The sequence below is a fragment of the Protopterus annectens genome, chromosome 3.part1, assembly GCF_019279795.1.
Source record: "Protopterus annectens isolate FY-2018-M chromosome 3.part1, PAN1.0, whole genome shotgun sequence".
In the NCBI taxonomy this organism is placed as follows: Eukaryota; Metazoa; Chordata; order Ceratodontiformes; family Protopteridae; genus Protopterus; species Protopterus annectens.
The window spans coordinates 1476103131-1476117044 of NC_056732.1; the positions used below are offsets into that span (position 1 = coordinate 1476103131).

The following is a 13914-nucleotide window of genomic DNA, read 5'->3' on the forward strand; positions in this document are numbered from 1 at the left end:
TCTTGTGGAAAGCAAATACCTCGTAAAGATTTTCATTCATACTGTATTCTTTGCCTAGGCCCTGACCACGACGTACCTCGCTGTCAGTTTTGTGCCTTATTTAAACCACGAACTATTCGTCATTGGTACATTTTTGCTTCTAAATATTTTGGTACTCGGTTCAATTATCCAGATATGTCTTCAGTAAGCCACCTGACTACTGACATTCCGAAAAAACGCAAAGATAAAGACAGACAGGCCGCCTAGGTCGAAATCTGCCGACAACGCTTCTCCTAAGCTAGTCGCCAGTACCCAGTGAGGCGTTTTCGCAGCCCCTGATACCTGCTACTTCAGATTCGCAGGCCTCTACTGAGACCCATTTGGAGTCCGGTATGCCGCGAGATGCTTCAACTGTGGAACCTGCGCAATGTCTCTACCTTGGATGGGTCCGGAGCCGCTGTGCAGGCACCAGCTTCTGTATTCAGGCCTACTGACTTGCATATTAAACCAACGCCATCTTCTTCTAGGCCTAAAACTCGAATCATGCCTAGGAAACTGATGACCAGACCTCATGGTCAGACCCCTATGCCTAAAAAACAAATGATAAGAATGGCTGAAGACCATATTACTTTAATCAGGGGAAGCCAACCTTCCCCCCTCTAAGAGACCTAGGACTGAATTTGCTTATGATACTTCTGACCAGGATTCTGAAGTTTCTCTCCTCTGATGACTAGGATTTACCCTTATCTACCTATGAGGATTCTGATGCAGAGGACTCTATTCCCTCTGCTTCCCCCCAGAGGATTTCTCTTTTGGTGAAACCCTGCATACTCTTAAGGGAGCATTTTCACTGGGAAAGCCAGGATTACACTGATTCTGAAAAGAGGCTTAGAGATTTCTTACTCCTGCCCCAACACAGGCCTTTAGCTATCCCTCCTGTGCTGGACATTGTTGACGATGCCTTTTCGGAATCTAGCTTGGCCCCTGACTCTCTACCTCCTGCTCCCAGAAAACCTGATAGATATTACAGGGTTCCTGATTCTCACATGTTCCTTTTTAAAAATCCTACTGCGGATCCTGAGACCATTTCACAGGGACCCAAGGGCATTAAGGCTACAACTGCCAAAAATCATACCCCCTCTGATAGAGATTCCAGGGCCCTGGATAGATGGGGTAAGAAGGTATACACCTCTGCAACCTTGGCCATCAGGGCCTTAAATTTCCAGTTTCATATGTTAAAGTATCAGCAGCATATTATTGGATTACTTAAACAGAAAATGATGTTAATTCCTGATTGTGCTGAAAATAGGGATTTACAGGATTTAATGCATTCTGCTGAACAGATTGGAAAACATACTTTGCAATGTGGTTTTGATTCACCAGAGGCATCTTGCAGGGCTGCTGTCACCGGGTCTGTACTTAGAAGGTATGCTTGGCTTAAGGAGCAATCTTTGCCAGATCATGTTAAAACTAAATTGCTGTATGCTCCCTTAAATCACGACCGCCTGTTTGGCGACAAAGCAGAAGAAATTCTTAAAAAGATGGAGGAAAAAGCTAAATCTATGAAAACTGTTAAAGATTTCTTACAAGTGCAGCCTCCTAGCTTTAGTAGGCATTGGCCCTCAAAAAATTGGCCCTTTCCTGCCTCTTCCAGGCCTTCTCAGTTCAAACCCAGAACCAGCAGAAAACACAGGCTTCAGTCCCCGGGTAAGCACAGGACTAAGCAGTGGGGGGCTTCCACTTCCAAATCAGGGAGGAGTAAGACTCCCCCTATGGTAAGCTGTCTCAATGACTTAACTTTAAAATTTCCAAGCACTTCTCAACTGACTGCTCCTTTAGGGGGAAAGATTGCTCTGCAAGCAAAAAACTGGGAACTCATTACCCAGGAGAAATGGGTTTTAAACCTAGTTTCCCAAAGGTACAGATTTCACTTCCACACCTTACCAACCCCAAACGGTTGGCCAGATCTACCCCCAAATCAGTGGGCAGAGGCTCAAAAGCAAGTACACTCCCTCTTAGGATTAAAGGCTATTTAGATTGTACCAGAAGAGGAAAAGGGAAAAGGTTTCTACTCAAGACTTTGCCTGGTACCCAGAAAAGACCACTCATGCTGTCCTGTACTGGACCTGTCTATCCTAAACACTTTTTTGGTGATTCCAAAATTCAAGATGCTAACTCTTCATCAGTTGCTTCCCATGATAGGCAAAGATGCCTGGTTGGCAACACCAGATTTAATGTTTGTGCGCCTGGTGACTGTTTTCCTCCTCCAGTGCTGATTAGATTTGTTTTGGATTTAAAGGAAGCCTACCTGCACATCCCAATCAGAGAATCTTGCAGAAAATGCCTACGCTTCAAATCAGGCTGCATGCACTATCACTTCTGTGCACTGCCCTTTGGCTTATCTACTGCGCCCAGGGTATTCACAAAGTGCCTACCTCCAGTCATTGCATTTTGCAGGCAAAGAAATATTCAAATATACCCATACCTGGACGATTGTCTAATTCAGGCAGAAAGCCAGGACATACGTCTGAATCATCTGGCATTTGTACAAAAGGTGTTAACTTGTCTGGGGTACACCGTAAACGAAAATAAATCACATCTGGTACCCTGTCAACAAATTATATTCATGGGAGCAAGCTTGAACACAACTTCCCAGATGGATTTCCTCACGCCAGAGAAGCAAATTCATTTGACAACTTACTTCAAACTAGTGGCCACAAAAACCCTGCTATCTGCAAGGCAAATACTGCAAGTCGTGGGGTTCATGGCCTCGTGCATTCTACTAATTCCATATGCAAGACTGCATATGAGGAAACTACAATGGTATCTTAAAAAGCCTATGGTATCAACATTCTCAGGATCTAGAAGCAATGATCCTATTATACCTTGCCTACAGTTAGAATTCCTTTGGTGGGCAGAGGCCTGCCACTAAAACAAGGGACTACCATTCACTATACCCCCTGCCACCCACCCAAACCCTAACAGTAGATGCATCAGACTATGCATGAGGGGCTCACCTGGCAGGGAAGTGCATTCAGGGCAAATGGAACCCAAGTCAAATGCACCTGCATATCAATCAAAAAGAAATGTTAGCTGTACAGAATACTCTTGACAGTCTTCAAGGGGATTCACTTCATAACACTGAAAACTCAAAACTCTGAAAATACATATCCTACATGTACTGAGTTTAAACAACATAAATCATAGCACTTTCCACCAAGTGTAAGCTCCCCTGCACCCCCCATATCAACTCCCAAGATTGCACTTAGTGTAGTGAAGTGCAGTCCTGGAGTTGATATATATAATTAGCGGGGGGGGGGGTGCAGCCCCCCTGCTTACACTTGGTGGAAAGTGCTATGATTTATGTTGTTTAAACTCAGTACATGTATATGTATTTTCAGTGTTTTGAGTTTGTGTTTTGAGCTTTCAGTGTTATGAAGTGAATCCCCTTCAAGGACCACATTCTTCCAGGAAAATTAATGGTAAAGACGGACAACACCACTGTTATGTGGTACATAAACAAGCAGGGGGGTACCCATTCTTACCCCCTCTGCAGACTAGCCATGGCTCTCTGGAACACAGCCTTGAGCTACCAAGTGCATATTCAGGCTCAATTCCTGCGAGGAAAACTAAGTACACTGGCAGACGGACTAAGCAGAAATCTCATGGACCCACACGAGTGGAAACTGGAACCAAAGATTTTCAACATTTTACTCAACAAATGGGGGATCCCAGATGTAGACCTGTTTGCCTCCCCCCAGAACTATCAGTTGGACAAATTCTGCACAAGGACTCCCCACAAACAAGCTTGGAAAGTGGATGCTCTGTTCAGCTGGAAAAATCTGTCAGTTTATGCCTTTGCTCCTCTGCCTCTTCTCTCCAAAGTACTACTAAAGATCAAACAGGACAAACCAAGGATGATGCTGATTGCACCAGACTGGCCACGCCAACACTGGTACCCCCTCTTGCACAGTGTGTCACAGCTGGCCCCATGGCACCTACCTCAGACCCCTATCCTGCTGTCTGAGCAGGAGAGCCAGGTTCTGCACCCCCACCTTTAAACCCTAAACCTGGCAGCCTGGCTAATTACATAATCTCTCCATTACCATCCCTCAGTAAACAAGTGTTGGATGTCATTTTGGAGGCAAGGAGGCCTAGTACTAGAAAATCTTATGCTGAAAAATGGAAAAGATTCTGTGCCTGGAACCAAACTCAGGGGATGGCCGCAGCAGCACCCAATTTACCTCAGATTCTGCAATACTTAACTGAGATGCTTCACAAGGGCCTTTCCTTTTCCTACATCAAAATTCACACCTCAGCCATTTCATCTCATTACAACACAGAACCACCACTCTTTTCTCACCCACTGCTCAAGCAGTTCCTCAGAGGGGCCAAAAACTTAAGACCACCCAGGAGAGCCCCAACTCCAGCCTGGGACCTTAATTTTGTATTGGAAAAACTCACTTTTCCTCCTTTTGAGCCAGCTGCAACTGCAGAGTTAAAATTCCTTTCTTGGAAAACAGCTTTCCTTTTAGCAATCACTTCAGCAAGAAGGGTATCTGAATTACAGGCCCTTGCAGCAGTGAAGCCTTCATCATCTTTCATGCGAACAGGGTATCCCACAGGAACAATCCCTCTTTCATGCCCAAGGTGGTATCCAGTGTGACTCTTAATCAGTCCATTCATTTGCCAACCTTCTTTTGTAATCCACACAACAAAGGGGAACGGATACTGCACTCAGATGTGCACAGACAACTTAGATTTTACTTGGACAGGACTAAACCTCAAAGAAAATCTGAACTGCTGGTGGCATTTTCTGCAGGACAGAGGGAAAGGCTATTTCAAAGCAAACCATTTCTAAATGGATAGGTCATTGCATTCATTGCTGTTATAAGCACCATGGAAAACCTATCCCACAGGGGATTAGACCCCATTCAACCAGGGCTGCATCTACCTCTACAGCCTTTCTCAGAGGTGTTCGTACCAGAGACATCCTAGAAGCTGCTACCTGGAGTTCTGTACATACTTTCACCAAGCATTACCATTTACCAATTTTTTCCAAACCCAGAGCTGGCTTTGCCACTGCAGTTTTGCAGGGCCTTATAGCTGGTCCTAATGCTATCTAAATTCCTCCTCCCATCCTTAGCTTTGGGAATCTACCCAAATGTGATGACTGCAACAGTGAAACATGAAGAACATAGTACAGTTGTGTACACTTACCTTAAATGTAGATGTTCAAGTGTATTCACTGTTGCAGTCCTGGTTACCCTCCCTCCAGCCCCCTGACTTCTTTTGGCTATACATCTATTCTCCTCTACTATCCTTAAAAGCTATATATATATATATATATATATATATATATATATATATATAATCTGGGGCAAGAAAAACTGATGTAATGGTGTCAACTGCGTGCTTTATACCCCTGACTACCTGATGTCACTGAAGATGAGACAGCAACCAACGCAGGACCCAAGACTTTGATAATCAGGCTGACTGCAAGCAGATAACCCAAACGTGATGACTGCAACAGTGAATACACTCGAACATCTACCTTTATGATAAGTGTACACAACTGTACTATTTGAGTGCTGAAAAAAAAACTAGCTAGTTCTAAGAAACAAAATTAAGCTAGAAGGCTTCCCTCCAACACACAAAGGCTTGGGGTCTCAGAAGCTTACAAATAGTCCTGGATACAGCAAATCTGTATGTGGACTAGACTACTTACAGGAAAGGCAGGAAACAAGCTTAGAATTGTTTTTTTTTTCCTTCCCAAATGCTCTCTTTGTACACAGTAGGAGTGCCTGAAATTAGAATATGATCTCACTGCACTCAATTGAGTGAGCAAATGAAATGGGCCCAGGAGGAGTATCCAAATACAAATTTACAAGAGGGGCGTGCAATTTCAAAGCCACCAAGATTAACACGAAAGCAAGAACAGGGAGGGTGGTTGGAAACTAACTGTAGAGGCACAGAGCCACAATTTTCAGTTCAATTGATATTCAGTGAGAAGCAAAAATAAATAAAATGCAGTACTATATGAAAAAGTGCAGATAAAAGTGTACTTAAATTCATTTACACGTCCAGTTGATTGCAGGCAGATCTTAGCCGGCCAAAGCTCAAGTATTTAGCAGGGGAAAAAAACAAAATGTACCACTTATGTAAGGCAGGACAACCCCTAGGCTAAAACACAAAATATCAAAGTGAAATAACCCCTTACTGCTGTCAATGGCTACACTTCTAACAAGATCTCTGTAGAGACACAAGCTCTCTGTAGAGACACAGAGCCACAATTTTCAGTTCAATTAATATTCAGTGAGGAAACAAAAATAAGTAAAATGCAGTACTATATGAAAAAGTGTAGATAAAAGTGTACTTAAATTCGCTTATATGTCCAGTTAATTGCAGGCAGATCTTAGCCGTCCATAGCTCAAGTATTTATCGTCTGCACTTTTGATTTAATATCTCTGTAATCTGTAAGACTGTTTTTTTTCCCACCCTCCCATCCAGTTCTTGTGGTGGTCTTATGTCTTGATGGCTTTGAGTTGCCTGCCTGTGGTGTAAAGTTGATACTGGACACACCCCCAGTCACATTACATCAGCTCATTCTACTGTTAATAGTGAGAACTTAGCAAAGGCCCACCCCTTTAACCTCTGCATATTGAATTCTCTCATTATCTTCTGTCTCTTCACTTGTTTCCTGCCTTTTCTGGGACTAGTGTGGTCCAGATACAGATTTGCTGTATCCAGGACTTTTTGTAAGCTTATGAGCAGTCCTTCTTCAATTTTTTACTTAGATCTGCTGGTTCTGCTCACCTGCACTTTTACTAGCTTATTAGTCTAGAACTTTACCAGACTTCTTGTAACAATTATTATAGCACACAGCAGTGCTACCAGCACTAAATGCTCTACAAGGAAACCGCTCCAGTACTTATTATTAATGCCCACCCCAACAGGCATGTCTAAAAGTCAGTTCCCTGTGCTTTCTCCTGTTAGCCTGGTGAGCTTGGACATCCTGTGGCAATGTAGCAACTGCCTCATGTACACTGACAACCCTCTCCTCTTGCTTCCCATCACTCACACTTGCGAGAGATGCACTTGTATATCCAAATTGGAAGCCATGCACTCTACAGCCAAGACCGGAATAGCTGGTCAAGAGGAGGTCAACACTTGCACCACACCACATGGAACACATAGCCCTCCAGAACACACACCAGCACTGCCTTCACATAAAAACACAAACCACACACCCACCTTTGCGAAGGCTCTCAAAAATCTACACAAACAGCAGAGACCTCCAAGGCAGAAATGCACTTGACCACACAATGCTAATCATGAGACACAACTCTCCTAAACAGTGTGCCACTCAACCAAAGCCCCTAAGGCAAAACAGCATGGCCAACACACTAGTCATAGGTGACTCGATAATGAGGCACACTGATGTCCCACTCACTAGGTTGAATAGGGAGAAAGTAACAGCTGCCTGTCAGGTGCCAGGATCCGCCACATAATGCACACACTCTGGTCTCTCAACAGCAGGTACAAATATGACTCTGTCATTGTACATGTGAGTGTGAATGACCTGAGATGTACCTCCCTGGACTACATGAAAAGAGACCTGGAGGAGCTCTTGGATTATGTAGCCCAGACTGGTATGAGCTTAACCCTGAGCAGCCTCCTACCATCACCCAGAATGATACCACAGTACAAGCAGAAATTATTGATTTCAGCAATTGGCTAAGTTTCTTCTGTCATTTTAAGGGGATCCAGTATCTGTCTGCCTGGGATGACATGATTGACAGACCTAGATGCTTTGCCAGAGGTGGCCTGTCTCTCTCACTCCTGGGCTTTCAGATACTAGCCAAGGCTCTTGCCACTCCTATGGTACCTTTTTTAGGCGATGTTCCAAAGACCAAATTACCACCATAACAGCTACAAACAAATGCAATCTGAGGGTCATGCTGCTCAGTGCTTGAAGTCTAAATCTCAAAATGCACTCGCTCAAAGCACTCCTTAAAATGGAGAACATCAACATTTGTGCTGTAACAGAGACCTGGTTCAAGGCAGCAGATAGCACCCCTGCACTACTAGGCTATAACCCATTCCATACCTTCTGGCCCCAGAACTTGGACCCAAGCTCCAAAGGCGGTAGTGTTTCCATATTCATAAAGGATGTGCACACTTCCAGACTGGTAACCCAGCGATACATCAGATGCAGCGAATATTGGTTAAGACAGCGATTCAGGTCGTAGCCTGCTATAGGTTCCCAACTATGACCCAAGACTCGCACTCCACGTTCCTAAGCACCCTGGAGAGTGTTAGGGTCCAACCTAATACTCTCATACTGGGTGACTTCAAGTACCCCTCCATTAACTGTTAAAAATTCTCATGTACCAGTACACTTGCCCACCGTTTCCTGGAATTCATTAATTCCAATGCCCTGGACCAGCTCATTCTTACCCCCACTAGAGTTAGCAACATCCTTGACCTGGTCATTACTAACATGGGTGACCGTTGCCCTGCACCAATAGTCAACTCCTCCATGGTAAATCCAACCACAAACTAATCACCTTGGAAATCTACATCCCCACCCCCCAGTAAAGGAAACCACCATGAAAAACTTCTCCAAAGCTAACTTTGTTCTCCTAAAAACAGAGGTGGCTAACTTCACGGCACCTATGCAATTGGAGAACAGCTGCATGACCATCGAATCATACACTAATGCCCTGTACGAACACGTACACACATGCATGGATCTCACCATACCCAATAGAATGAAGACACTCTCCTTCAAAAAAAGGAAGCCAATCTGGTGGTCCCCTGCAATAAACAAACTCTACAACAGAAGGTGGAAACTGATGAAAAATAAGGTGAAGTCCCAAGACTGGAAAAACTTCATCAGCCTCAATAAAAAGTTGAGATCCCTCATCGAATCCTCTAAGGCTAGCTATGAAAACAGAATTGCAGCAGATAGTAAAGACAACCACAAGGCCTTCTATAGTTATGTAAAGAATCTACATGACAATACCCAGATTTGCTCGAAGCTGTTGCACAATGGTACCTCCTATACCAAGCCAACAGATATTGCCAGTATACTGGCCGACAGATTCAGTGCCAACTTTACCACTTTCTCCCCCACCAAAGGACCAATCACAATACCAGTAGATTGTCAGGCACCCAGTATTACTGCTGCACAGGTTAAAACAGCACTGTCCAAGGCCAAGAATACAGCTTCTTTGGGACCTGACAATATCCCTGGCTGTGTTCTACACAAACTACAGAGTGAACTGGCACCTCACCTGTGTGCCCTGTTTAATCACAGCCTCACTTCAGGCTTTGTCCCTGCCGAATGGCGCACTGCTGCAGTCATCCCTCTCCACAAAGGAGGAGCGACTACAGACCCTGGGAACTGTCGCCCCATTAGCCTGACAAGTTTGATATGCAAAGCTATGGAATGCATCATTATGGACCTAATAAACAAAGGTATAGGGAACCTCCAAACTCTGGATCCCACACAGTTTGGTTTTGTGAAGGGTAGATAATGCCTGCTTAACCTGGTCATCTTCTTTGAGTCAGTCACCAGAGCTGTGGATGAAGATAAGGTGTTCATACAGCCTACCTTGATCTGGCCAAGGCCTTTGATACCATTTCCCACTCAGGAATTATAGAAAAACTCACTAAGCTAGGCATCAACCCCTATATCACTAGGTGGGTTGCAAACTGGCTCACAGATAGAACCTACAGTGTGAAAGTAGCTGACTCTAAGTCAGACTGTCGACAAGTCTCCAGTGGAGTCCCACAGGGTTCGGTCCGGGGTCCTCTCCTGTTTGGTATCTACTTCTCTAAAGTTCAGGCCAAACAGAAGGGACGGTGGCTGACAGTTTGCAGACGATTGCAAGTTGGGAGCCATAATAAACTCCCCAAGTGATGTTGACATCCTAGAGAAAGGCCTCACTGAGACAAATGACTGGTGTCCCAGGTCTTAAGCTCAATGCCAAAAAGTGTCGTCATCCCCTTTGGGAAAAACCCGGTTCCCATGAATTACCGCATCAATGGTAGTCCACTGAACACAGAAAGAGTCATAAGAGATCTGGGAACACAGGTTGACAGCAACCTCTCTTTTGCCCACCGCATTGCCACTGTGGTCAGAAAGTCCTATTTGGCACATCTCATTACTAAGGGCTTTGCATCCAGAAAGAAAAGAGGTCATTGTCTCCCTGTACTATTCCCTCATTAGGCCAGTCATTGAGTGCAATGCCCCATTTGGCATGTACCTCACTAGACACCTACAGCAACTGGAGAGGTCACAAAAATACCTCACAAAGAGGATCTTAGGCCTTAAACACTTGTTCTATATGGACAGACTCAAAAAAATTCCAATTATTCTCTGTCTCATATCCCCTACTTAGAGGCGATCTCTGCTTGACTTAAAAAGCCATGTCTGACCCAGCTCTGTTAGAAATGCTACATCTGAAGAAATCCCAATCCCTCCGCACTACATGCTGCAGAGACCTCAACCTCATTACCACAATCAACAGAACAAGCTGGAGGGGACAGGTTCATAACCCCGAGACTGTCCATGCTATGGAATAGACTTCCCATACATGTCAAGCAGAGCGCCTCACTGGCCCATTTCAAGAGAAATCTTGATGAGTGGATGGGAAATAGAAAATTCACCCCGGGGATCACTCCAGTGGCTCTACTTGACAGATACTGGAACTAAGGTCGGGTGACACGATGCCAGGGTAATCCTATAGGCTGGGCTTGTAAAGGCTCCAGGGCCATTAGCCTAGTACACACCTATGAACCTGTGTTAAATTCCCTTGCATGTTAGCCTCCTTCAAATTAAATGTTTATGATGGATGGGTTCACATAAATTTAGCCCAAGGATTAGTGCTATGGCCATTCCATTATCAAAAAGGTAGGTTAATCAACTGATAATACTTCCTAGTGTGCATGTCTAGGTAACTTTTTTATGTAGTGCTACCCTGTGGAGCTACAAGTCAGGAGAGAGGTCAGACATCCACTTTTGACAATAAGGAATACTACTTAAGAGTTGATATCCCATTCAGACATGCACTGTTATAGTGAGCAGGCATGTTTTTTTTTTTTTCTTTCATGCCCAGTCCCCTACTCCCACCCTGAGGCTAGACATCTGATTAGGCAGGACCAGATATTGGAGGCAAATGCCAGTAGATATTTGCAGTGGGGGCATGCAGGTAATGTTTGCATTACTATCACTGCATGTCACCCCAGGGGATAGGGCAGATCATTAGCAGAAACCCTGCAGCTCTTTTCCCTGGCCATGAGGTTTGTAAAACATCAGTAACAAATTCAATGTGGCATGCTGTATAGAAGACCTTTGCATTTACAGGCAAGACAACTGAATTTGAAGAACACAAAACAAGAATGCATAAAGATCATTTGAAGTGTACAGCTGATAACATTCAAGTGGCCCAGATAAGCTGAGCTATTGCTTCCCTTATTTGCATGCTGTATAAGTGTGTTAACACTATGTATCATTTTGGTCACCAAATAATTTAAATATACAAGGGTCAAAGTTCAGAAAAAATAAGAATAATGAAGAGTTGGAGATATAAGACATGACTAAAACTTCTGTAATTCTGCATTTTAAGCAACAGGAGGATCCTCATAGATTGATTTGTTCACAGGTCATCAGAAAATTGTCTTGGTGAAGTGTAGACTGCAAGGATATAAACCCAGAACCTTAAGAGAGCGTGAACAGATTAAATGCCACAGTTTGTTAATTTTTGTCAAGAGCTGTTAAGACATTAAATGATTTTACAAACAAAACAGGCCAAGAAACGAAATATGTAATAAAAATGGAAATGGGAAGAAGGAGATTTCTTGGACTGGTGCTTGACAGCCTAAGCTTATTTATTGATTCAGTGTCTTATCTGAACAAACAAGTAGTCTTTTTTTTCAGCAGTGAGCTTTTACAAACTAGTCCGTGCTTTAAAGTGTTGTACTGGGATTTTAATTAATGGCATAATTTGTATTAGTCCTGAACCAAGCAGGAAACGTGTATGTCTGATGAAGCACTTACTAAGTAGAAACGTTTATTTTAGTTATGTGTACTGAGCAATACTTAACCAATAGTTCTCCATTCAGAAATCATTGCACTTGCCATTTCTACTCAACAGATGTATCCAGGTAAATCTGCTGACAGTTGGATTTAATCTGATTACTGAAGATGTATCACTTTCCTGAAATTAGCACTTTGCCAGGCAGTGTTGTCAAACTCGTGTAATAATTTAGTTAAATGTGTAGTAATATATTTAGTGAAATTTGACTGAGGTATGTTTCAGTGCAGTACTTTAAGCTGGATATTTTCTGATATATAAATTTGAACTTTTCCTGTGCAAAAAAATTGTTATGAGAGATAAGGCAGTGCAAGCATACAGAACATTATAATGTAATTAAAATATAATGCTTGAACATATCAGTCTGAGCAACTAAACATGCTTGTTCTTTCTTTCTTTCCTTTTCTTTTTAGCACTATGATTAGTTCAGTACCAGGCACTACATTTCCAAACGAAGCTACATTGTACAGTCCACCTCCACCTGCTAGTAATGTTGATTTCAGTGCTTATCAGAATGCTGGTAGCAGTGGTCAGCAGTTGCCAAACTACTCAGTAGCCTCTTCAAATGTGACTCAACAATCAGGTGGTCATCAGCAGCCATCCTTCTCCCAGAAAGCACTACTATAGGACATGGAACACCGTCACATTCATCAATGATCTCTGTGGAATATGCAGTAATTGGAATTGCTTGACAAGTAACCCTTTCACAGCTGGCCATTATGACTAAATTGGGAGTTTGTTCCCTTTCCATACACTTCTGAATTTGAAAGGGCTGAACTTTTGTCTGTTTGCACAGACAGTTCACAACATTTTGTTCCTCTTAGGACATACCTTTTAGCAGAAGGATGTAAATACTAAGGATGTACGATTTCCAAGATCTGCATAGATGGCTGTTAGGTCTGCACTTTTCACGGATCATCTGGTTCATTCAGGTTCACATATGCTGTTCTTGTCTGCTGTATGCTTCCTGTCTTTTTACACCAGTGAAATGTTCTGCATTGAACTCTGTGCTTCCTCTGGGTACTAATTTTGTCTGCTGTGTATGAAGTCGACACATCGCTGATAAAAATTTTATATAGCCTTCATTATGCCATCATGTTTAGCTGCTGTACTGAGATGCATTAAGTTTGCCAAGCCAGACAAACCTCTTGTTATATAGCTGTAGTCTGCCTGAGAGCCAGTAGAACTAAGATTAATTGGAAAAAGCTGCACACAATTCTTATTTTTTGCTGTTTTTTCTAGTTTTGCATTTGATAAGTCAAATGCATTTGTAGCCTGAGAGTTAATGTTTCTTCCTTTATCTCTTACTAAACCAGATGTTGTTGTCAGATCTGGAGTCAGTGGTGATAGATCTTAAATCTACTGAATGATCTCTGCCAAGCAATGAATGCACTTTGTTTAGACGTCTCCATATACATACATAATTAAAAGCTAAAATGTACCAGCCGCTTGGCCAAATTCTGTTACCTATGCTGACCATGTTAGTATTGGATAAAATGTTTAACCAGAAGGAGAGATTGCACATTCTTCAGGTGTAAAGGCTAATTGTGTCTTTATTTTAAAATAGAATACCAATTTTTTGGTAGTGCACTTTCCCTTTGAATAATAAAAAAACGTTCCTCGAAGTATGCCACTCTCTTCGCCCCGTAGAGTACTGTTTTCCTGTAGTTTTCACATTCTGATGGACAGTTACACTTATACATGTGGCGAGGGAATGATAAACGGTCACAAAAAAGTGGATGTGAAAGAGCATGAACTGTTAACTTTATTTTTGGTGTATTCTCATCCTGTAAATTTACATTAGTGAGTAAGCACCCTCAGGAAGTAAGAC

At 42.9% G+C, this 13914-nt stretch overlaps 1 protein-coding gene across 1 annotated transcript in view; it reads left to right on the top strand.

The window, feature by feature from the left end:
* Positions 1-13708, top strand: part of STAM (signal transducing adaptor molecule) — a gene marked incomplete in the record, with an annotated part of 1274308 nt that extends 1260600 nt beyond the window's left edge. The window contains 1 exon segment of the mRNA XM_044067544.1: positions 12497-13708. Coding sequence (XP_043923479.1) covers positions 12497-12710 — 214 coding nt within the window.
* Between the last annotated feature and the right edge of the window lie 206 nt (positions 13709-13914).